The sequence below is a fragment of the Chlorocebus sabaeus genome, chromosome 15, assembly GCF_047675955.1.
Source record: "Chlorocebus sabaeus isolate Y175 chromosome 15, mChlSab1.0.hap1, whole genome shotgun sequence".
In the NCBI taxonomy this organism is placed as follows: domain Eukaryota; kingdom Metazoa; phylum Chordata; class Mammalia; order Primates; family Cercopithecidae; genus Chlorocebus; species Chlorocebus sabaeus.
This window is the reverse complement of record NC_132918.1, coordinates 2,685,005-2,708,938: the sequence shown is the minus strand read 5'-3', so window position 1 is coordinate 2,708,938 and position 23,934 is coordinate 2,685,005. Positions and strand designations below refer to the sequence as shown.

The window sequence follows — 23,934 nt, the reverse complement described above, 5'->3', positions numbered from 1 at the left end:
CTCCTTACTGTCCAATCCGTGCATGCTTGGGAGCATCCAGATTGGAAAGAATGTGCACGAGGCAGGCCCTTGAGAACACCAACCAGCTGGGAGTCCTGGACTGGGCTTTTTCTGTGTCCCTTGATTTCTGAATCTCTGAAGGCAGAGAAAGCTTCTGTCCTAGCCAGCATCAATCAGCTGACCAGGGGGAACGAGCTCCAAGACTTACCCCCTTACTCTGAGTAGAGACTGGAAATAAAACAGCAGCATGTAAGAGAAATGCTTTCACTTTATAAAAAAATGTGATAATACAGCAAGATATTATTGGGGTTTTCTTTTTTTCTGTCAAGTAAGAAAAAAAAAAAATACCTGGAATAAAAATTAGAAACATAATCTAAGAAAAATTGGAAACAAGCATTTCAAGGAAACAATTTGGAAAGACAAGGAAGAGAAAACAATGAGCAGCATGAGCAGCGAAAGCAGCAACATGGGGGGAAGCTGGCTCTGCTGTGAGGACAGAACAATCAAAGACCAACGTGCACCTGGCCTTCCACACCAGGCTGAGCTGAGGGGTGGGGTAAGGGTGGGCAGTAACCATCAGAGAGGCATAAAGGCTTCCCAGGTGGGACCACACTGATGGCCGCTGGCTCACCGTGCGGAGAGGGTAGGCAATGGCCTCCTGCAAACAGGCCCAGATCCGCCCTCTTATAAGGCCTGCCAGCCATGTGGCAGTGACGGATTTGGCTTAGCTGGCTTCCTCCTCTGTCCACTTGCTCCAGCCTGAAGCTCTGCAGGTCACTGTCCCACAGTGATGAGCTCAGCAAGCAGAAACTCATCAGAATGTCAACCTAAGCTAGGGTAGCAAACTTGCCAGGGAGAACCAAAAAAACTAGATGTACAGGGCTGTGTACAAAACACTTTTTGGAATGTCTGCACCATAGCCAAGGCAGAGTTAGGACCACTTTGGAGAGGCAGCTGGAAATGCTCCCAGCAACATTCCCCAGCCTTTCCCTCTAGGGAAGGGACATCCGAAGAACACTGGGTGAATTCTTGACTACATTCTGAGGTAGTCTAACTGTGACTTGGCACAGGTAGCTAAGAATGATCACAAAAAACAGAGGGAGGGAAGGCAGAAAAGTTGCCACAGAGAGAAAAGGCTAACACCTCTAACAGAAGAAACTACACTACAAGTGGGCCCAGAGATGACCAGAATGTGTCCTGGGCTCGGGATGGCCAGTGACAGAGCCCACCCCTGGGCACATGCAGCTCTCAGAGCACACTTGATGCTGCAGCAGTGTGGCAGGAGATGAGGGAATCCACAGGGAGATTTCCTGGCCCAGAGCAGCAGCAACTGAGGTTAGGAAAGTCTGTCTTAACACCTAGTCCTCTGCTACCAACTCATGTCATGATGGGGATGAGCCAGGCAACCCAGGGACCATGCAATGAGGAGTCCCAACATTCCCTTCAACTACAACTCCTCTACCTGAACTTGCTTCTGGGGAGAACTAATACTGCTAGACTCTACTTGGAAACACTTTAGAGGTGAGGAAGCAACCAGATCCTAAGCCACTGAAAGAGAAGTAATGAGAACAAAAATGATGTTATTAGACTCCCCTACTTTTTAAAATGCTAAGTCACATTGTTTTTGTCCTCTGGCACAGCACTCAGAATTCTAAGTCAGAATGGAATGTTCCGAAGGATGAGGAGGCAGCAGCTGTATGGACGTTAGTATTTTCTCTGCTTTCCACATTTCCGAGAGCGCCTTCTAGGACGAAGCTCACCAAAGTCTTCAACTTCATTTTCATAATCATCTTCCTGAACAACACCTGTGAAAAAAAGGAAAGGAGAGGACAGAGGAGGGGAGAAGAGGGGAGGGGGGAGGGGAGGGGGAAGGGGGAGGGGAGGGGAGGGGAGGGGAGGGGGAGGGGGAGGGGGGAAGGGGGAAGGGGAGGGGAGGGGAGAGGAGAGGAGAGGAGGGGAGAGGAGAGGAGAGGGAGGGCAGAATGGTGATTTTTTTCCCAATCCACTGTAAAATATAGCATCCTAGTAAAACCTAGTGTCTCTGTAATCATTGGTTTAAATTAATGAAATAAAGCTTTCTGCCAGGGTGCCAGAGAAAGAAAGGTTTCCTTTGAGTACTGATGTTGCTTCCCAAAAAGAGTCAAAGTAAACACCCTTCTCCAGAATTAAGTTCCTTTATAGGCTGGTTCCTCTGGCCCTATTTTGGAGGCCTTTTAAATAACAAAAAAATCAAGCAAAACATAAACTCAACCATACACTTGAGTTGGTATACCAATTCTCTTCCTTTTGAAATACATATCACAAAAACCAAGACCCCAGAAGGGACTAAATGCTAAAGATTTTTTATTGGCACAGACATTTGTGCCAAGTCCCTTCAAGTTTTCCCCACCTCTGGGGTCTGGATTTTCCAGGGGCATCTGCGGTTGATGAAATACTCAGAGCAAGAAGGAATGTGGTCCTGTGGCTGGAATGGGCAAAAGAAAAGACATTCTGGATCACATATAACTTGGCAAGATCATTCTGACTGCCAGGAGAGAAAGCGCTTCATTCTACACAAACTTTTAACCCTCTGTAGGAAGAAGCACTTAAGTTTCCCCAGTGATTTTGTTTGTTTTATTCAGAAGTATATTCCCAGGCCCAGAACAACACTAATATATACTAGAAACTCAATAACTATCCACTGACTTAAATGACTGATTGACACAGGAAAACAGTTCTCAAGGGATAGCTTCACAATGCTTCGTCCATCCTTGGTAGTCACTGTACTGAGTATGTGCAGTGACTGGGCACTATCAGTACAGCTCATGAGCAGCAAGAGGTGTATGGCAACTAACACATGCCCAGAATAATGGCCCTCATAGTCAGATAGGAAAACGCAGACATTATGTTGCTAGTAATTTGCATCCTGGAGGTGATGCTCCTAGACAGTGAGAGTCCACTATTGATATCGCTGGGCTGCCCCACTTCAGATTTCCCCCGGGAGCCAGCAGTAATAAGAACCACAGAACCCAAAGTGTTACCTGTCCCCAGAATCAAGACTCCTTACCTTCCTTCTTTAAGCGGGCCTCTGTTTTCATCAACCAGTCTCGTGCATCCCTGACTGACAGGATCAGAATATTGACCAGCCGAGTCATTGCCTCCTCCGCTACAGAAACCACAGAAGAGGGCGCTGAGTAAAGATGCCACTGCAGGGACTAGAATACCAATTACTAGACCCAAAGCCTCCACATCCCAAGAGCTTGTCTCTATGTTTTCCCTGAAAAGAGCCCTCCTTATGGGGTAAGGGACCCAAAGCTGCCTTCTGTAGCTACAAGTATAAGCTATACAACTAAAGGCTAGCCTGACGCCATTACTGTGTGTCTCTAGAGACTGCCACAATTGCAAACCTTTCTAAGACACTTGTATTCAAAATGTCATTAAACCTTAAACTGAAAAGAGTATCTGAATTATGGAATGTTTTAAAATATGCAGTTTCACTAAGTTTATACATAACTTCTACTCAGTGTTGAAAGGAAGTAGCTAGTAAGAAAGTGAGGGAACTGTAATCCCAGCATCTTAGGAGGCCAAGGCAGGGAGATTACCTGGGGTCAGGAGTTTGAGACTAGCCTGGCCAACATGGTGAAACCCTGTCTTTCCTAAAAATACAAAAATTAGCTGTGCATGGTGATGGGCACCTGTAATCCTAGCTACTTGGGAGGCTGAGGCAGAAGAATCGTTTGAACGCAGGAAGCAGAGGTTGCAGTGAGCTGAGATCATGCCAATGCACTCCAGCCTGGGCAAGGCAGTGAGACTCTGTCTCTTTAAAAAAAAAAAAAAAAAAAACCAGGGGAAATCTGATTCTAAAATGACATAAGAATTCTATTAAAGGCTCACACTGGGTAGGACTTAAGGACCCTCCTAAAAGGAAGAGACCAGCTAGACCAGCTACACACTTCCAGATCTTAATCAGGGGATGAATGGGTCAAGAGAACCTTAAAGAGTTTTCTCAACACTTTAAACATTCTCTCTGTATCTTCTCCATAGAAGATTATTCTGGCAAGAGTCATTCTGACTGCCAGGAGAGAAAGCACTTCATTCTACACAAGCTTTTAACCCTCTGTAGGAAGAGGCATGCAAATTTCTGGAGTACCTGGGGAAACCCTCCCAAGTCAAGGATAATGACAAACTTTTAACTGGGGGAGGGGTAATCCAAACAATGAGGTTTGCTGTAACTTGAGAACATATATTCCTCATGTGTATTTTTTCTAAGGCCAAGATTCCACCATCCTCAAGTCAGAAGCCACTACAAGGAACTTAACCCTGAGAAATGTTCTCAGAGCCCAGGTCTCACCCCACCTGGGCCTTGTCTCTGCAGACCCTTACCGCCAGCCCAGGCCTTCCTCCTGTAGAGGTCCTCCACCATATCCGAAACCCTCTTGATGTGCTCCTGGACCTTTTGCAGCATGTGACTGTGCTCCTTGGAGCCCACGTGACTGTGGATCCATACGCTTTGCTCAATGTCCTGCACCACCAGCTTGCCTTCATCAATGGCCGGGTCCACCTTCTCGTGGAAAAATTCTGAGTATTTCTGGTAGGCCACTTGCTGCCTCTGGTGGTGTTCTAGATGGATGTGCTGCTCGTAAGACTCACTGTTCCTCTCCTGACACTCCTCCCTTTCCAACTCAGCCCTGGAAAGGACAGCCACCTCAGAAGCTGCCCCCTCAAATGCTTTGCTGGGGCTGAAATAGTTCTCTGGGTCACGGGTAAACTTCACTCCACATAGGTCACACTGGGTCCTGTCCACATCCGCCTTTTTGAAGTTCCCAGCCCTGGGCTCCCTGGCCTCCTCCCTGACACGCTCCATCTGGGTGCCCACTCTTCTCCTCCAACTGATGCACAGAGACACCACCAGGCATGCCCTTCTCAACTTCCGCTGTATGGAGGCCTTCCGTTGCTTTTGGGAAAGGATGGTGGCCAGCACATGGTCTCGGTCTTCTAATGCCAGTTCATCCATCTCATCCTGGGCAAATTCACACTCGGGTTCAGCAAAGTAGTCCACAGGGTCCAAACAGAGCAGGCGGTTTAGTCTGACCTCCTCATAATAGAGGCCACGGACTATGGACCCTTTGGTGTGTACAGGGTCCCACCGCCAGTCACAGTCCATTAGGTACTCTTCATCCCGCTCAAAGAGCAGGTCCTGCAGCGCCTCAGCCACAGACTTCACATTGACTGCCACCAACACCCGCTTCACCACTTTCAGGAGCCTCTCGGGAACCTGGCCAGGGCAGTCCATGCTCATGAGCTGCAGTCTTGACTCAATCTCCCGGAAGTGGCGGTACAGGAGAGGCTTGCAGTACGGCTGCAGGACCTCCTCAGCATTCACCAGCATCACCAAGCACAGCACCAGCGTCCGCTCAGCCTCACCCGAGACCACATAGTCTATTTCACTGAAGGCATCAAGCAGGACATTGAAGTTCACATTCTCATAGCCACATAGCACCTTGGCGAGGTAAGAGAGATGGAACCGGAAATCCTGAATGGCTCTTGTCACATCCTTGGGTTTGTATTCCTGAATGATGGAGAATACATCCCCAAGCTCCTTGTCCTTCTTGCTAAATAGAAACTCCCAGTAGTGCAAGAGTGCAATGTAGCTCTTGGGGAGGCACAGAATGACATTCTTCCAGAGGCGGGCCAGCACCACCCCACAGTGGATGAACTGGAACTCCAGGAGGGCCACTGTGTTTCCAATGCTGGGGATGAGTGGTTCTTTGCACCTCTTGATGAGGACATTCATGAAACGGAAAAAGAGCCTCTTGTAGTCTTCTGGGTTCCTGTACACGTAGAATTGATCAATGCAATTCTCCAGCAACCGGATGAAGCACAAGTGGGTCTTGTCCATATTCTCATCATCCCTGTTGGGTGCCAGCATGCCAAATTTCCCTTCTATTCCTTTTATCCTGCTGCCTCTCCCCCTGCCCCTTTCATCCTTTTCAGACTCTAGAGCTTTGAGTTCCCTGTTGTAGTTGTCCTCCTCCTGGTGGAGCAGCTTTTCAAACTCCTCCCGGTAGTTGGAAGAGAGAAGGGAAGCTTGCATGGCACTCAGCCACAGGTCTGTGGATTCCCGGCGGTTGCGTGCGCTTTCGTTTTCAAACAGAAAGTGGATATACTCTTTTAAAGCAAATCTGTAGAACCGGAAAGATTTGTAATTTGGTTTAAGGATTTCTTTGCATGCCATGGGGTTTTCTGACAAAACTCTCTGATGGAAATGCTTAGGGAAAAGGACATCCAGAATGGACTTGCAAAGGCCATACATATCTGTAGACAAAATATAATCAATTTCTTTAAGCTCTTCTGCTAAGATTTTAGGGAATACTTTTTTGGCTTCCAAAAGCAACCCGTTGATTGCCACCAAGTTCATTTTCGACTGAACTAAACACTTGGCTTCACAACGCCGCAGAGGCCTGTGAAAATGTTCACAGTTTTCATCCTCGCATTTTAAGCCTACAATAAACCTCATGCAGACTCCTCGGTAGGTCTTCCCAAGTAGGCTTCGTGTGATCTGACACAGCCTGCCCAAAAGGTGTTTGTTTAGGGCTAATTTCACTTGATCAGTCATTATCAAAAAATGGTCTTTTGTTTTCTTCTCTCTCAAGTTCAAATCCAGGTCAAAAATTATTCTTAATATGGGCCCAGGGTCGTTCTGAGCTATCTGGCAATACTTGGCATCCACCTGGGAAATCCCAAAAAACTCAAAGCAAGATTTCACCATTTCCTTCTCAGCATTGTTGGTCACTCTTTTGAGAGCCCTGACCAGACTGAGGAGGATTTCCAAGCCCCCTGGAGCCAGGCCCAGAATCTTCTCAGGCTCAGCCTCACTCTGGCTGGCTGCTTCGTAGAGTGCTTCCACCACTCCAGCTGAGTGGTTGAGCGTGTCAAACTTGAAGAAGGCATCTCTGAGCTTCTGAAAGTCTCTCAGGATTACCCCTTGCAGAAAGTGGGCCTCAGCAATGCCAGACAATTGGCCAGTTTGATAGCAGAGATCAAGTGCTTCTCTCAGAATGTCCTTGGTGTGTTCTATGTCAGAATCCCTGGCCACATTGAGACGGGCAGCCCCCAGCAGACATGAGGCCTGGAAGTCCTTGTCAGCAGTGAGCCTGGCAGCCTCCAGGAGGCAGCCATGTTGCTTCATCAGCAGGGCAGCCTCTTCTCTCCTACCCTCCCTGTTCAACAGGTCTGCAGCCTCTGCTAAGCGTTTCCGAGACTTCAAGAACACCAGCTGGTCTTCTATGTCTAGCTTTGAGAGGACAGCCATCATTTCCTTCATCTTATTTGCACTCAGATACTTTGCTGCAGCTTCCAAGTAAAACTGACTGGCAGAATAGGAGAGCTTGGAAATGGGAAGGGTCTTGTTCTTTAGCATTTCTTCATACCTGCAAAGACAAAGGACGCAAATGTCAACTTGGCATCACCCAATCAATAGAAAATTTCCTCCAAAATACAGCACAGAGCAACTTAAATAAAACTCCCACATGTAGATAAAACTCCCACATGTAAATAAAACCTAAACTTGTCAAGCATTCAAGTATTTTTACAAAGGCCTTATTTTACACTGTTACCAGTATAATAATAATGAATAAATTCCTTATGCTTCAATCAGGAATTGGTGTGCTTAGTTAATGAAACATAGTGGAGGTGTAACTCAAACAAGTGGGAGTGAAATCAGAAAGTCAATCTATAGGGCAAATGTTATGCATAGTCTAAATTATCCTTGAAAAACATCTCTTTGGTTCTCATAAAAGCATCAAAATCATCTGAGTCTACAACTCTGTTCAGTTTGATAAAATGAGAAAGGATAAAATGGGGGCTGCACATGCATCAGCAATTACACCAGTCTTCCTCTTATTACCCTCTTATTAATCACAAGAATTACTTGTGATTCTTCTCTTTTAGCAGGTGTGCCTTAGTTGGGTTCCTGTGAAATTAATGAAGCTCTGAAGGACTCCCCTTTATTCTGCTGAGGGGAGTCAGAATATGTCATTATATACATACTCATAACATACTCCCATCCTCCTCAGCCCCCTTTCTTTGTGACACTGAGTCAAAGCTTATAAAGAGACTGGAAAACACAGAGTCCTGCTCTCAAAGAGCTGCTGACCCAGCACCGAGGCCACCACTTAAGTGGAAAGAGAGCAATGTGGTCAAGCCATGTCAGAAGCAGCAGTATAGCACCACCCAGAGCAGGCTGCCCCCAGAGGGAAGTGGGAGGAAGGGAGGGAGAAAGGGAGAGAATAAAACCACCTACTTTTCCACTGCAATAGCAGCTTCTTCAAAAAGCTCCTCTTGGCAGTACATTTTGAGTGCTAGATCAAATTCCTGAATCTGCTCAAAGCATCTGAAAGCATCTTTGTAGCACTGGCTTCGCTTATAGAAATAGGCAGCATCTCTTATCTAGGATGGAGTAAAATTTTACTTTTATTTAGAGTATTCATAATTAACTTTCTAATCTTAAACCAATACCACAAATAATAAAGAGGATAGTCATATGTCTGCTTTTTGTTAGAATCCAGTTAAAAACCCTATAACATAGATAATATTAGGAAAACCAATTATTGGAAAGGAGAAAAATAAAGTTAAATCCCAACCTCACACCAAACACAAAGGTAAGCCCCAGGTAGATTGAAGATCTAAATGTGGAAACTATTGTGGGAAAATGTGTGAGAATATCTTTGTGACTTTGAGGTCACACTCAAGTGGAAGGAGTCTTCATGTGACTTCCAAAAATGACATAATCAACAAAACCCAAAACACAAATTTCAGGAGAAAAACTGACAGATCAAACTAATCCATCAAAACCACTCAACAAAAGACACATGAAATAAGCTAAATTAAAAAAAAAAAAAAAAAAAAAAAAAAAAACACCTAGATCAGTACTGTCCAATAGAAGTTTTTGTGAAGATGAAAATGTATTGTTTCTTTGCTATCCAATCTAACCACTAGTCAGATCTGAATATTGAGTCTTTAAATGTGCGTAATGCAACCAAGGAACTGAACTTTTAATTTAATTTAATTTTAATTATTTTAAAGTTAAAAAGTCACACGTGGCTAATGGCTACTGTACTAGACTGGGCCTGTCTAGACAAAAAGAATTCTTGCAACCACAAGAAAAAGACTTTCCTTGAGACACAACAGAAAGCTAGGCAAAGGAAACAAACTGGCAGTTTGCAGTGAGGTAAACTTGAAAGACTGACAAACAAATAAAAATGCTCAACTTTACTGACAATCAGAAGAATACAAATGAAAGCCACGGTGAAATACATCCACCAGGTTTGAAAAATGAGAAAATCACAATCTGCTGACTGTGGTCAAGAATGTGGGGAATGCAGAACCCTCGTGCACAAAGTGGAATGGCTATCCCAGAAAGCGAAGGGATTGCACTTAGTGAAGTGAAACATGTGCATACCCTAGGCCAGCAAGCCTGCTTCTGGCAACACATCTTGAAAAAGTATCTCACAGAACCCTAAGAAGACATACTGTGCCAAGGTGCTGTGTGTGGGAGCCAGGAGCCAGTGGCAACCTGGACGTGCATCACTAGGGAAATGAATTCGTCAATGTAGTGGATGCACTCAGGAATACATGACTGTCAGAAGTATGGCCAGATCTAACACTACACAGCAAGTGATGGAAAAGGTAAAACACAGAGCAAGATGTCTTCTAGATAAGCCTAAAGTATATATGTATAGAAGACACCACTATTCATTCTTCAATAATGCATGCATTTGAGCACATACATAAAATATAGTAGAATGACTACTAATGAGAAAAGAATGGCAATGGAGACTGGCTGTGAAGAAGAGGATGAATGAAATAAAATTCAATGACTGGACCCCATACCCACCAATGGTGGGCTTGCCATGAACAGAAGGGTCTACTAGACTCTTCTTCCTATCACAGTTCCCATCCAGTTCACCAGCTAATCCTGTCTGCTCGGTTTCCCTAACATTTCCCAGATGTGCCATCATCCCACCACCTCCACTACCACCATGGCAGTCCAGGCCCTATCATTTCTGCCTAAGCTGACGCTAGACTCTAACTGGCCTTTCTGCTTCAGCTCTTGTTGCCCTATAGACCTCTTCACAGAGCATCCAGATAATCAGCTTCATGTCACTCTTCCCAGCAAAGTCTTCCACTGGCTTCCCATCATGCTTGAACAAAGCCCAGTCCTTGCCACAGTCACCAAGGCCCTACTGATCTGGCCTTGCCACTTTCTCTTACTCATTTACCATTGCTTGTGGTCATCTCACCCAAATTGACTGGCAAGATTCAAATCAACCAACTTGGCAGCAGCCTTCTTCTGGATCCTCAGGCCACAACACCTCCCTTTTCCCAGTCCCCAGACGCATTCTACTCATGGTAAGAAATGTTTATCCAGGTGCCAAGAGAGTGAAAGCTTTCCTTTCAGGGATTCCTGTGCCTTGCCTGCTTCTTGCCTCTAGAGAGTAGCGTTGTATCCCTGTTCCATTCCCATCTCCCACATCCTAAGAAGTCACATCCCATAATAAACATGGAACAGGGTAGGCAGCATCTGGAGGGCCTTGTCCTCTTCTTCGCACTGACTTGGGGCCAAACTTCAAACTTCCCAGTAGGTACCATTCCTACCCCTCTCAATGCCCAGGGTGCTCTGAGAATACCAGGAGTCACCATATTTCACATACAGACAAGGAAACCCCCTTTCCTACTGAAGGATAGTAACACCCCATAGGGGAAAACGCAACGGCCCACAGCTCCTTAAGCACAGTATCTCCAACTATCTGTGGGAAGCGACCAAATCATTTTAAATTTCTAATCCATCACAGTTGATACATTAAAAAATGAACTGATGGGAAAATTATCACCACTTGGATGTCAAAGCAAAGCCAAATGGCAATTAAAAAATTCTAACTGCTTACTTTTATCTTTTTTGTTAATCTTGCTGTAGACAAATAATAGTTTGTGGCCTGCTGACCACTCTGTGAGTAGCTGTGTTCCAGACAAGCAGCTCTGTCCAACAGAGCTTTCTGCAATGACGGAAATGTTCTCTTAACAATGAGCACTTGCAATGTGGCTAGTAAGATTGAGGATGTGAATTTTTAATATTATTGTATTTTAATTAATTTAAATTGTAAATTAAATAGCCACATGTGACTGCTGAATTAGACAGTGCAGATCTAGAGTGATTACTAGGAACACAGTCAAGGAACCTCCATCTAAATGCCAGGCCACTCAGGCAAGGTGACTGAAGACTAGGAACACAGAGACAGAAAAGGAGTATATTCCAAAACCCTTCTGTCCTTTGGCTTGAGCATTTGGTTTCCCTGTGGTTAATATTAGGCCTTGAATATTAACACAGACATTAACACACAGACACACACATGCACATGCATACTGTCTTCAGAGCCTACTAAAAGTTTGCAGAAGTAGTGAAAGTAGGATTCCCTTAGAGTTGCAGGGCCAGCGTCTCCCTCCTTGGAAGACTGTAGCCTCTTCCTGCTAGAGTAGAGTTCGAGCCTACCCCTCAATCTGCTCAAGTGAACCCCAGTTCTCCCTGGAGCAGCAGCGGATTAGGAGCCATACCTTTCCCAGCCTCTCACACAGCTGGGCAGAGAGCTGGAACTCCTTGGCATAGCTCAGACACTTAAGGGACAGAGTTGGTTCTTTGCACTCCAAATAGGTCTTAGCCAATTCCAAATATTCCAACTGCTTTTCCCTAGGGGAAGGAAAACAAAATAATATTTCCACGGAACGTTGACCCAACACCAATATTTAACTGCTGCTCTCATCGGAGCAAACCAGAAGTGATCCCAAGACTCTTACTTGGGGCTGACTTTCTTGGATTTCATGCTCAGGGCAGTGTCATGGGCTAGGGCCAACTTCTCCTTCTCAAATGCACCTCCTTTCTGGTAACACTTGGCTGCAACCTGGAATAGGCAAAAAGTTTTATTCCCAGCAAGGTAATGGAGGTAACAGACAGAACAAGAGTTAAAGTATGCATTATAAATTTGTACTGATAAAACACGAAGTCTTGCTCCAGCCCAATCTGAGACGGAGGAGCAGGAAAGTGCAGATATTCTAAAGAAAGTAGTCTTGGAGGATAAAACCCAACAGTATTCATACTGAATGGTATCTTTTAGAAGCACTCATCGAAAAGGTATAGAATACGTATTTTTTCAAGCTACCATAGTAACACCCTTATTTAATCTTCCAACAGTCACAGCAATAAGTATCAGCCTTCTCATTGTATACAGTTGCTACTTCAGGTCAGAGTCATGGAGCAACTGGCCCAAAGTTACCCAGTGGCTCTTCTGGGCTTTGACCCAGTTGGTGAGTACAACAGCTACTTTGCAGTGTTGGCAGAACAGCTGGAGTACACATACTGGAGGCAGAAATGGGGATAGAGATGGTATCACAACATGTCCAGATCCCTGGGACATGCAGATCTGTTACCAAGTCCTCTGACTATAAGATAGGCAAACAAATGTCACAGAGGAGTCAGGCTTCACCCTGATCATTGCAAGCAGAAAGCTGCTTTTCTAAAACAGGGGTGCTGATGCTATGTCTTAAAGCACACAATACATGGGCAGGAAGTTCACGTTCTGCCCAGCATACACATTAGGTCTCAGTGTGGGCAAGGGAGGGACTAAGTGGTACATGCTGATAAGGTGGACAGGATGACCACTCTCCCCTTCATGCTCTCTGTGTGGATCTCCTTTCATTCCTGTGACCTGTGTCATTTCCTTCCCATTGCAGGGCCTTTGCACACACTGTTCCTTCTAACTGAAATGCTCTTCTGTCCTTTCCCTGTCTTGTTAACTTCATTCATTCTACAGGTTTCAGTTCAAGGCTCTGTTCTTCAAAGAAGGCTTCTCAGGCCTCCATTTCCAGGAAGTTGGTTCTGGGAGCAGCTGGTCTCTCATCTGTGACACCTGCAACAGCTGGAACTGTGCATTGGTCTATGTGCCTGTTTTGCTCACCACCAGATTACTGGGATCTAAACATAATTCTTGGCCCATAGCTGCTGAAGACTAGGAACATAGAGAAAGAAAAGGGGTATTCTAAAAACCCTTTTTGTTGAATGAATGAATCTTCTGTGGTGGTTCTGAAACATTTATTGACATGCAGCCAAAAACTCAATAAACCACCTGAGTCTTGAAGTCCTTTAGCAGGATCAAAATAAAGTCAGGGGAAGAGAAGGCTTTTTATAACATTCTCATCTGTGCTGGCTCCCCTAAAAAGATTTTAGATTCAAATATTCAAAAGGCATTTTTAAAGCGATAAATAATTGGATATCCATGGGCAATACATATGGGTAACACCAACAGTGTTCTGAAGGGAATAAAGGGTAAGATGTTACACAGTTTTCCAATTTCAGACCCATACCTGCTGCCCATATTATCCCTCCCTTCCCTCCTTAACACCCACCCCCTACCCCACCAAAAAAAAAAAAAAATTCTTGGTTTCCCAAGTTCAAATATTGAACACCCAAATGTTCAATATTTCTTTCCAATTCTAACAAGGATGGGCAGTGAATAAAATTGTGAGGCTTGGTCAACTTCTGCAGCTAAATACTACATACTTAGGAAAATACTTTCCAGACACACCCAAACCTACAATAGCGTAAATTGTTTTTTTCACCCCATATAATACATTGCCAGGGTGGCCACAGTCCTTTACTCCTCTCTGTATCTGTCCATAGCTCCTTACAGTGTAGCTTTCCAGCTTCTCCCATCAAGAGTGCTGCCTATTTACCCTCCCATCTAATCTAGGCTGAGATTTGCTTTGGCAACAGAATTCAGCAGAAGCGGCACTGGGCCAGTTCCAAGGCCAGGCCTCAAGGGGCCTTGTGTGCTTCTATTCACTTTCTTTGAACGCTGCTCAGGCATCATGTGAACAAACTCAGACTAGCCTGCTGGAGGAGGAAAGAAATATGATCCAGGAACCCCAGTCACCCCTGTCCCCCAAGCCAAGAGCCAGCCAACCCCCAGAGGCAGACCTGCCCAGCTGACTGCAGACACATGAGGTGCCCAGCTCAGACCAGAACCACTCAGCTGAACTCGGCACTGCCAATCCATAGAACTGTGAGCCACATAAATGACTTGTGTTAAGCCATTATGTTTCAGGATCGTTATGCAGCAAGAAGTAACTGATAAATCCCAGATGTAAGTTACATGCTACAGACTTAAAGCAATTTCCCTGAAACAATAGACAAAACTCTTCGAAGAACTGGAGCTGAAAAAACATTAAATTCCTTCTCCAGGCATGTCAGATCACAGATACCTCACACTGTGGCTTTCGTTAAGTCCTGAACTTGTGATTTCATTGTCCTCATCAATTCCCAGTACCTTTACTCAGGCCCAACTCCATGAAATTCCAATTAGAAGCAGGACAAGCCCTCCATAGAAAACACTGTTTCAACACATTTGTTCCAAAGTGGCAAGAGAAACTGTAGATACTTTTCCTGTAACATTTGAGGAGCTGAAGCCTCCTAACATGAATACTGAGGTGCAGAAAGAAAGGTGGTGATCTTTCCAAAACCCAGATCCAGTTGTTGTTTCAGAAAACATCATCTGGAGCTGCATGCATGGGGCACTTCAGGTGCCTGGGGTAGAGAAATCTTAGGGAAATGTGCATTTGGTATGGCCATGCCTGTGGTGTCAGACACTGCTGGTTAGTTACCCACAGCAGTTCCTCGTCTCTTTCTTGCCTTTTGGCGGAACTTATCTCCCACAAAAGGTTAAAATTGCCAGATGGGATTGCTCTCCCAGACTCTCTTGCAGCTAGAAAGGTGTATGTGACCTAGTACTGACCAATGAGATATAGGAGGAAGACCACCGAGGACTTCATGATTAAAAAAAAAAGAGAGAGATCAACAAGAAGAAAGTGCCTGCACTTCATTCCTGCTTGTAAAGCTGCAGAGGGAATGGAGCACTTGCAACTGCCACAGCAGCCATTCGGCAACCAATGAAAGGGAACATCTCAGACAAGCTGCAGATGACACAAGGAAGAGATGGAATGAGACTGGGCTCATGTAGACTTTGTTGAACTGCAGAACCAATCCTAAGACCTGACTTCTTGTCATTAGATCAAAGCAAAAAAAAAAAAAAAAAGCACTCTTTTTTTTTTAGTAGGGCGTTGAAAACTTGCAGGTGAAGTCATCACCACTATCTCAAGGGAGACACATCCCAGCCATGGTGCCCCACCCGAGACCCTGTGATATGCAGGAATGCTGACTTTGGGAAAAGCAACACGGCTGTTTAACCTAGTTTCAAAATTTCAAGAGGTCTGCTGCAGAGATAACACTTCCTGGAAGAAGACTGTTCAGGACCACTAAGATGGCTTGTAGCTGGAAGTTGGTCAGTGCAGTGTAATAATAAAGCTTAACCTATATTCACCAGACTCAGATTGGCAATGAAATCTGTTTGGTCAATTTGAAAAAAATCAAATGAGAGATCAATCTTTCACAGCTTTAAAATGCAGTATGATGACAGCAAAGCTTTTAGGCATAGAGTACAGGAGGGAAAGAAAATATATAGAAGGATTCCTTGGTGGGGCAAAGGCCACAGCCCTCCATGATCCATCAGCACATGCTGGCACTTGGCCAAAATGAAGAGTTGTCATGCCTGCGCTGACCAGAAAAGGAGCAGGACAGGAAGCTCTCCTCATCTTGAGGTGACCTGACGTTTCAGAACACATGGCACAAGCACCATTACCCTCATCCTTTCCTAGTGACAAACACTACGTTGGGAAACCTGCCTGTGAGTGTGAGATCTGACGAGGGCACCAATGACAAGGATCCCTCATCACCCGGCTCCTAGTCCAACCCCTTACCTTCCAGCACTGGTGCTTGGCGTAGTAATCTCCCTGTGCAATCCACTCCGCAGGAGTTGAGGTCTTAACAAACATGCTATCGTCAAAGTCTGAAATGAGAAAGAAAAGTGTGTTTGCTTCTCTGGGCTTTCTTGCACTTAAAACTGTTGTTACGGGCTGAATTGTGTCTCCCCCGCCAGTCACCAAATTCACTTGTTAAAGTCCTAACTCCCAGTACCTCAGAATGTGGCTGCATTTGGAGAGAGATAGGGCCTTTAAAGAGGTGACTAGGTTGAAATGAAGCCATTAGGATGGCCCCTCATCCAGTCTCACTGGTGTCCTTAGAGGAAATTAGAATCCGAGGCAACCCCAGGGGCAAGAGCGTGAGGACACAGAGTGGCTGGCTGCAAACCAAGGAGAGAGGCCTCAGAAGAAACCAACCCTGCCAACACCCTGATCTTGAACTTGTCGCCTTCAGAACTGTGAGAAAATACATCTCTGTTGTTTAGGTCATCTAGTCTGTAGTATTCTGTTATGGCAGTCAGAGCAGACTAACCTGTTGTCTTTCTAGTATTCATGTAAGATATATTTTAACTTACCAAACCACATTTCTGAGGGTATTGAAAGGAGGAGGTAGAAGGGAGAAAGGATGTGGTTTGGTTTTTAAATTTTGGTCTACTTTCCTTTTCTATGGCTACAAATCAGAAGACAGAAATTAAAAATTCCTCCTTGAAAACCCAAAGTCAAGTGGCTTTTAGCAAGCTCCCAGGCCAGGGCTTCAGCAAGAAAAAAAGGTGACAAAATTTTACACTATTTCCAAATGTGCAAACTTTGCCCTCATCACAATAAGCAATCTGACACATTCCTATTAGTGGACAGGGACCACTGTAACCACCTGCTGTCCATCCCTTCTGTTATCGTCACTAGCCTGCTGGTGACTATTTCAGCACCGCACCGCACCCCACCCCCACCCTGCCACCTGCTATCCCCCAGAGTATCACTAACAACGGGTGACAATCCCTGCAGGTTCTGAGCCACAGCTTCATGAAGCACACAAAATACAGTGAATTCCAGGGCAATATGGCAGACAAATCAGAGCTAAAGGAATCAGAGACACCTAGGCCAATGGATGTCAACCGAGGGAGTGAGGCAGACAGGCCAGATTTGTTTGAAAGGTGAAAAAACACATGTTAAGCATCACAGCCTGATCCCTCCCTGCTCGCGCTCCGCTGGAGCTGTGTAGCAGTACAGTGATGACTTATCAGCATCTTATTCTGACTCCCTATGTGTTGCTATGAGTGCCCCTGTGACATTCAATTCCCACGGCAAAAGCCCATCCCATATTATCTCAGAATGAGGCCAGTGACCTCTGCAGATGCCATGCAAAAGAAACACAAATCGCATAATCACTATACTCAATCCAAACACAATGGGAACAGATGCTTTAGAAGAATTTACTATGTACAACTTAAAATTTGTAATTAAGACTGCACTTTTTCTTGCATTCTTAATGCTACCAAAAACATAAAATAAATTGCAGTGTTTTCATTTTGAATTTTTTAAATCTAAAAAGTCAACTATCTTATGATTTTTTTTTTTTTTTTTTTCAAATGGAGTCTTGCTCTATCGCCCAGGCTGGAGTGCAGTGGCACATTCCTGGGTTACTGCAACCTCTGCCTCCCAGGTTCAAGCAATTCTCCTGCCTCATTCTCCTGAGTAGCTGGGACTACAGGTACGCACTACAACACTGGGCTAATTTTTGTATTTTTAGTAGAGATGGGGTTTCACCACATTGATCAAGTTGGTCTCGAACTCCTGACCTCAGGTGATCCGCCCACCTCGGCCCCTCAAAGTGCTGGGATTACAGGCGTGAGCCACCGCGCCCGGCCATATGATCTCTTATAGTGGATGTCAGAACATACTTGGGGAATAAAGGGGAATGAGCTGCAGGAAAGATCGAGAAGGCCCATACTAGGCCAATCCACTCATTTTCCTTTGAGAGAGAAAATGGGACCTGAACAAGGTCCTGTCATTACACAGGTGAAGAGTTTTTGTGAGAACCTATGTTTTGTTTTTTTTAACTCCTAGCCTTTGACTTTTCCATCACAATAGTCAAGTCTTAGGATAAGAAATCTAATCCTAATCCCCAACCGAGCCATCAGTAATAACCAGAAATAGCCTCCAAACTGACTGAGGAATGCTCAGGACAAACCTCTCTCCAGCAGCCAAACCCTGCTCCTTGCCCTACCCTTATAGAAATGAACAATGGCTTTGAGGAGATGACTTGACAACTAATCCTCAAGAAAGACAACAATTTTCTCCTTCATGAAGGGCTGATTATTTCTCTTCTCAGTTATCCTATCAGGAGAACTTCACTTCGTTAGGTAGTCTTTGCAAATTATGAAAAAAAAAAAATACACAATTAAAAAAAAAAACCCTGCCAATAGCACACAAATAGAAAAGTAAAAGGTGTCCATGTCTACTCGACAACCCCATACCCACCAATCCTAGCACCAGAGGTAATCACTATAAACAGTTTTGCATCAGAAATAATAGGTGTATACATGAATTTATATGCATGCTATCTCTCCAAATTCTTGCTATTTCCATAATCAGGAATGGAATACAGATAAGTTTTCTGATTAATTCCTTACTGTCTGAACTATCAGTTCTTACTATCGGAAATAAGAGTTCTTACTGTCTGAACTCTTAGTTTCCTTGTTTTGTGAAACTCGGAAACCAAACAGATTCAGACAACCTGTTAACTCAGTAGCTGAACTCTCACAAACCCAGTTCGTGTTAAACAAACTCAGGAACTGAATTGGATTTGATGGTTAAAGACACTTCAATAGGTATTTGTATATATACACATACATACATATGCATGCATAAACATTCTATTCTGATATATACTGATAAGCATAAATGGTTTTTATATTTGCATAATATAAAGTTACTTATAAATTATATCATTCTACCCATACTGTTTAAAATTTTTCTTTCACCAAATACATCTTGAACATCTTTCCTTATCAGTAAATGACAATCCACCTCCTTTTTCGTTTTAATGGTTGCATAGTAGTCCCCTGAAAGAAATGCATTTAGCCTTTCCCTCATTGGAGGACATTAAGATTGTTTTTAGTTTCTTGTAATTACAAACAGGGCTGTGACGAGCATACTTATGCAGGTATCTTTGAGATTTTGAACACAAATATCTCAGATATATCCCTGGAAGTGGAACTGTTGGGTCAAAGGCATGTACCTACGTGACTCCCCGAAGGAGTTAACCTTCCCAATCCCACTACAGCTACACTTTCCCACACAGCTTGGCAAATGAGTCACAACTTTCATTTCTCAGAAGATTGTGGAAAAGAAAGAAAGCACTTTCAAAAAACTACACCTTTTATTCCTGACCAGAAGAATGGTTGAGAGAAACATGATTCCTCCAACAGTGAGAGTATTTTAACAGGATCTTACCTTTATTTTCATCTGTCTTTACAACTTGGACAAAATCTCTTCTAATGAAATATTTGAATGCGGGAGCCCGTTTCTCTCGATTTTCATCAAAGATCCAGAGGTTGACCCGAGCCCGTGTGATGGCAGTGTACAGCTGCTTCAGCTCTCCATTGAGGAGCTAAAGATAACATTGAGGACAAAGACGATGAGCCACTTGCCTATAGCTACAATGTGACACACTTCAATGGGCTTACTCTGATTTTGGAAAAACAAAAAAAACTAAATTTTAGAGAAGCATAGCACAGCTGAGAACAGGATACCAGGAACTCACTGTGGCCACAACACAGGTAAGTGAGGTTCCAGTGAGGCTACGAGAAACTCCACCCCTTTCCCACCTAAGCAGGAAGTGAGCATGCTATCTGTATAGGATGACCTTTGAATCAGCCATAATTTTTTTTTGTTTTTTTCCTGTTTTTGCTATAAGTATTTTGAGTTAATTCTGAAATAATTATAGATTCACTGAAAGTTATAGTGGAAGATTCACTGGAAGGGTACAGACAGACCCCATGTCCTCAGTTTATCCCAAAGGTTACATCTTACACGATTGCTGTGATTTATTTTTAAAAATTAGACCATCATACACTTCTATTATAACTATCACTAGTACTGAATTACTCCACCTACCTTATGACTGCATCAAAATTTCTGAACAAAGCTGAGTTCCAGAGGTGAACTAGAAAGTACAACCCTCCTCCTTCCATTTTCAGACAGTGCCCACCCATCAAGCCCAGCTCTCTACTAAGAAAAAGGGAATTTACCAAAACCGAGATCCCTGCCCCTCCCTTTCTTATACTCCATTCCCTGTTGCTGAGGAAAACCAGCCAAGTACAAGCTCCATTTTTCTTTCTCATCTTCTCTTCCAGGCCTTTTTTTTACTACTTCCATGTCAAGTACACATGTTGACAAATGGCAGAAATTCACCTTGTACATTTCTGGATTCACCATGAGAGATCGACCCTGAGAAGAGCTTGGTTTGTCCAGGGGTACTTCAATCAATGGCCGGTTTTCCTCTCTGGAGTCAGTTGATGTAGGTGTGAATGAGGAAATGATCTTCCATTCCTTATAAGCCTGAACAACAACAAAAAAGTGAAGACCAACAGAATATGCTTTTGAACTCTGCATACAGCCTCCCTGAGCTTCAAGGAAAATTAAGCCTCATCGGGGGACCAGGCTTTCAACCCCAACTTTGAAGAAGATCCATCCTGTGATCTTAGAATGGATAGGAGGGAGATTAGCTTGCACAACCAGAGATCAGGGAAGCTGTGAAAATTCCCCACACACTAGACCAAGACAGCTAAGAAGCCAGGCACACATGACCACTTCCAGGAAAGAATGCTAAGGGCTCAGGGAGTTATTCTCATTGAAAGAATGTCTACAGTCAGTGCGGACAGGGGAGTGAATCCTCACCCCTTCTCACCACGTGGTTAAGAGATGCACGCAAGGGCAGCAGTTAAGACACATGTGGTAGAATTTTCTAACTACATGATTTAACTGAGGATAAAGAAAATCCAGTTCTGTGATGTGCAAGGTAGACTCTGAGATCAGACAGAAGAAATTTGTGTCTCAGTTCTTCCATTTATTAATTATGCAACTTTGAACACATTGTTTCTTATCCTGCTCTATAAAATGAGGATAATACTACCCAACTTTGTTGAGAAAATAAAAACAGATAATCAGTGTCAAATGACTAGTACAATGTTTAATAGCTGATATTTTACCCATTTTTTCCTTTACCCAAACCCCAAAACCAAAGTGACTATGAAGACCAGGGATTGATAACCTTTTTTTTGAAAGTGTCAAATAATAAATATTCTTATCATAGCAAGTCACATGATCTCTCTTGCAACTACTCAATTCTGTCATTTTGGTGCTAACCCAGCCACAGTCAACAAGTAAATGAATGAATGTGTCATGTTCCAATAAAACTTTATTTGGGAACACTGAATTAAATTTCATATAATTTTTATATGCCATAAAATATTATTCTCCTTTGGGTTTTTTTCTGGCCATTTAAAAATGTGAAAACCATTCTTGGCCCACAGGCCATAAAAAAACTCCAGTAGTCTGGATTTGGCCAGCAGGCTGTAGTTTACAGACCCCAGTAAAACTGAAGTGCCCAGATTACATGCAGAATTTAGAACTCAAAATTCTTAAGAAACTTCATATTTCATACTTTCCTGTGTCTTGTGAGAGTAGCTCTCCTAGCCTTTACTTTTCTTTTTATAAAATGGTGCTACTTGCCATCTATGTAACTTTTAAAGCATGCTGAAAAGGTGAAGTGGATAGAGTTTATTACCTGCCTTAAGTTACTCCATCACTTAAACTATGTAAACAAGGTTAAATGCCTTAAACACTGTCTATTAAATAGGAATGGTTATGCTACCAATCAATTATAGTACTAATTGCCATGTTCTGAAATCATGAAATCACTTAAGTAGTTGGAAGGTTTAAAACGATCTTCAGTAATTTTTATGACTGGCCTCTTTGTGAAGCTATGCAGACAACAAAATTGTTTGCCAAGGAAAGTAGGCAGAAGACCCAAGTACTTGACGTTTGAGAGGATCCTCCTGGCAGGTAGTATGAGACAGAGACTGGCTAACATTGAAAGGGCTAGGGAAACACAGTGTATTTTAAAACAGTTGTAAGAGAAGCAAAAGCTGCTCAGATGGCACATGAATGGCCTGTTTCATGAATCAAACATATTTTATTTCCAAGGTGGGCCCTTTTAGGAGTGCGCTTATGTACTTGTAGCAAGGATACAGGCCTACAGCATTTGTGGGAATAGAAGTAGGAAAATTTAAAGTCTTCCAGTTTCTTCTCTTGGTAACATCAATTGTGAAGGAAAAGGCTTGGATTTTACTAGCAAGTCTACCTTTGAGGGGTCTATTCTCTAGGTCAATTAGACAAACCATAAAGGTTGTAGTTTTCAACGTCCCTCCTGTCCCACTGCCACAAGTATGAAACAAAGGAGGTCCCACTGGGGCAAGGTATAAATGCCAGTCACCCTTCCAAGTCCCCACCAAAGGATAGCTTGAGGGTGACTGGAAGAATGACTTCCTCTCCCCCAAAAGAAGACAACATCCTACAAAAAGCTTTGGGGTGCCCGTTCTGTGGTCCCTTTCACATCTCAGGAGATGGCTCTGGTGACCATGTGGTTCAACAGGTAACAATAAACCCTCTAGAGAGAAGAATCACAAACCAGGCCAACAAGCACCATACCCCTCAACCCACTCACATATAAGCCCAGATAACAGCTGCTTCAAAGAGAGAGCTTGCCTGAAATATAAATGAGATAGAAGAAGAGGTCAAGGAGAGAGAAGAGCTCTCCACAGTTCTCCAAGTTCAAATAGCAATCACTGTTCAGCAGCCTTCAGCTACCTCGAAAGAAACCCCATGTAAGCAGCCAGACCAGAAGAGGCTGAGGATATATGGGAACTGTCTTTCCTCTCTGTTTATGAAAACATTTCCTCTCATCTGCTGACCGATTCCCTTTGGCCTGGAGGTTGTAAATGATAAATTGAGGGTGTGCTTTGGGCCAGGCAATGCATGGTCACATTGACACCAGGAAGAACCCCAACCAAAGTATTTCCTGAAGTCTTACTGTGTACACAGGATAAAGTGGATGTTAACAAAAGATTCCGTTTGGGATTTTTTTAATTTCAGGCAACTCCCTGAGCCATTGGTGGGGGCACAGGGTCAAGATACCTGAGCCTTCGCCACTTCCAGGATCAAGGTAAGACACAAAACTGGATTTTTCTTTCACAAATAAAGCCAATCACAATTTACAGATCCTGAAGTCCAGAGCTCCTTGAGTTTCTTACTCACACAAGCATACAACTGGTACTTAATAAAGAACAGAAACAACAAAGTCTTACCCTTCCTCTTTTAGGAGAGCCTCAGTCCAACCATGACCGATGGATGTATCATTAGGAAAAAAAGTTAGTCCTCAGAGGTAAAAATGGTTCCAGGGTTAATGAGTGTGCATCTGATTTTATTAGCAAAATTTAATAGGAAAGGAATGTACATAAGGAATCGCAGTGATATGCTAATTGTGGAAGGTTCTGGAATTCAATTCGCATGCAAGTCTTTAAAAGGAAGGAAAATGGAAAGAGATTTAGAACTCAAAATATCTGAGTTCATTTCCAGGCTCTGCCATCTACGTTATAACTATGAGAAATTTACTAATCTCAGTGACCTTCTGCTTTATCTACAGATAAAGGTGGTTCATGTTTATAATCTCAGCACTTTGGGAGGCCAAGGCGGGAAGATCACGTAAGGCCAGGAGTTTGAGACCAGCCTGGGCAACACAGCAAGACCATATCTCTATAAAAATAAAAATAAATTTTTAAAAATGGAATGAGAGTAATAAAAATACATATAACCTCAGAGGGTTGGTGGAGTGAGGCAATGACTCTATAAACTGCACAGCGCCTATAGCAATATTATAATAGTTGTGCTATTAAGGCAAAATAACATTTAAAAAATGATAAGAAAAAAAGGAAGGACTCTCTCTAAAGGGTCAGTTCTGGGGCAAATTTTTAAAGTGTTAAAGCCAACAGTGTTCTTGACTTGGGTATAACATAGCCCCTTTAAGCATGC

The 23,934-nt window shown here is 43.6% G+C and overlaps 1 protein-coding gene across 3 annotated transcripts in view; it reads right to left on the bottom strand.

Moving 5' to 3' along the window:
* Positions 1-253: 253 nt before the first annotated feature.
* TRANK1 (tetratricopeptide repeat and ankyrin repeat containing 1) overlaps positions 254-23,934 on the bottom strand; it is a 117,657-nt gene continuing 93,976 nt past the window's right edge. For all 3 annotated transcript variants that reach the window (XM_007971810.3, XM_037988474.2, XM_007971813.3), the window contains 9 exons: positions 20,257-20,403; positions 19,297-19,453; positions 15,841-15,929; positions 11,830-11,933; positions 11,590-11,722; positions 8,282-8,427; positions 4,363-7,409; positions 3,047-3,145; positions 254-1,805 (listed from right to left, as the gene is read on the bottom strand). In XM_007971810.3, coding sequence (XP_007970001.3) covers positions 1,705-1,805; positions 3,047-3,145; positions 4,363-7,409; positions 8,282-8,427; positions 11,590-11,722; positions 11,830-11,933; positions 15,841-15,929; positions 19,297-19,453; positions 20,257-20,403 — 4,023 coding nt within the window. In that variant the 3' untranslated portion in view covers positions 254-1,704. The remainder of the gene's footprint in view (positions 1,806-3,046; positions 3,146-4,362; positions 7,410-8,281; positions 8,428-11,589; positions 11,723-11,829; positions 11,934-15,840; positions 15,930-19,296; positions 19,454-20,256; positions 20,404-23,934) is intronic.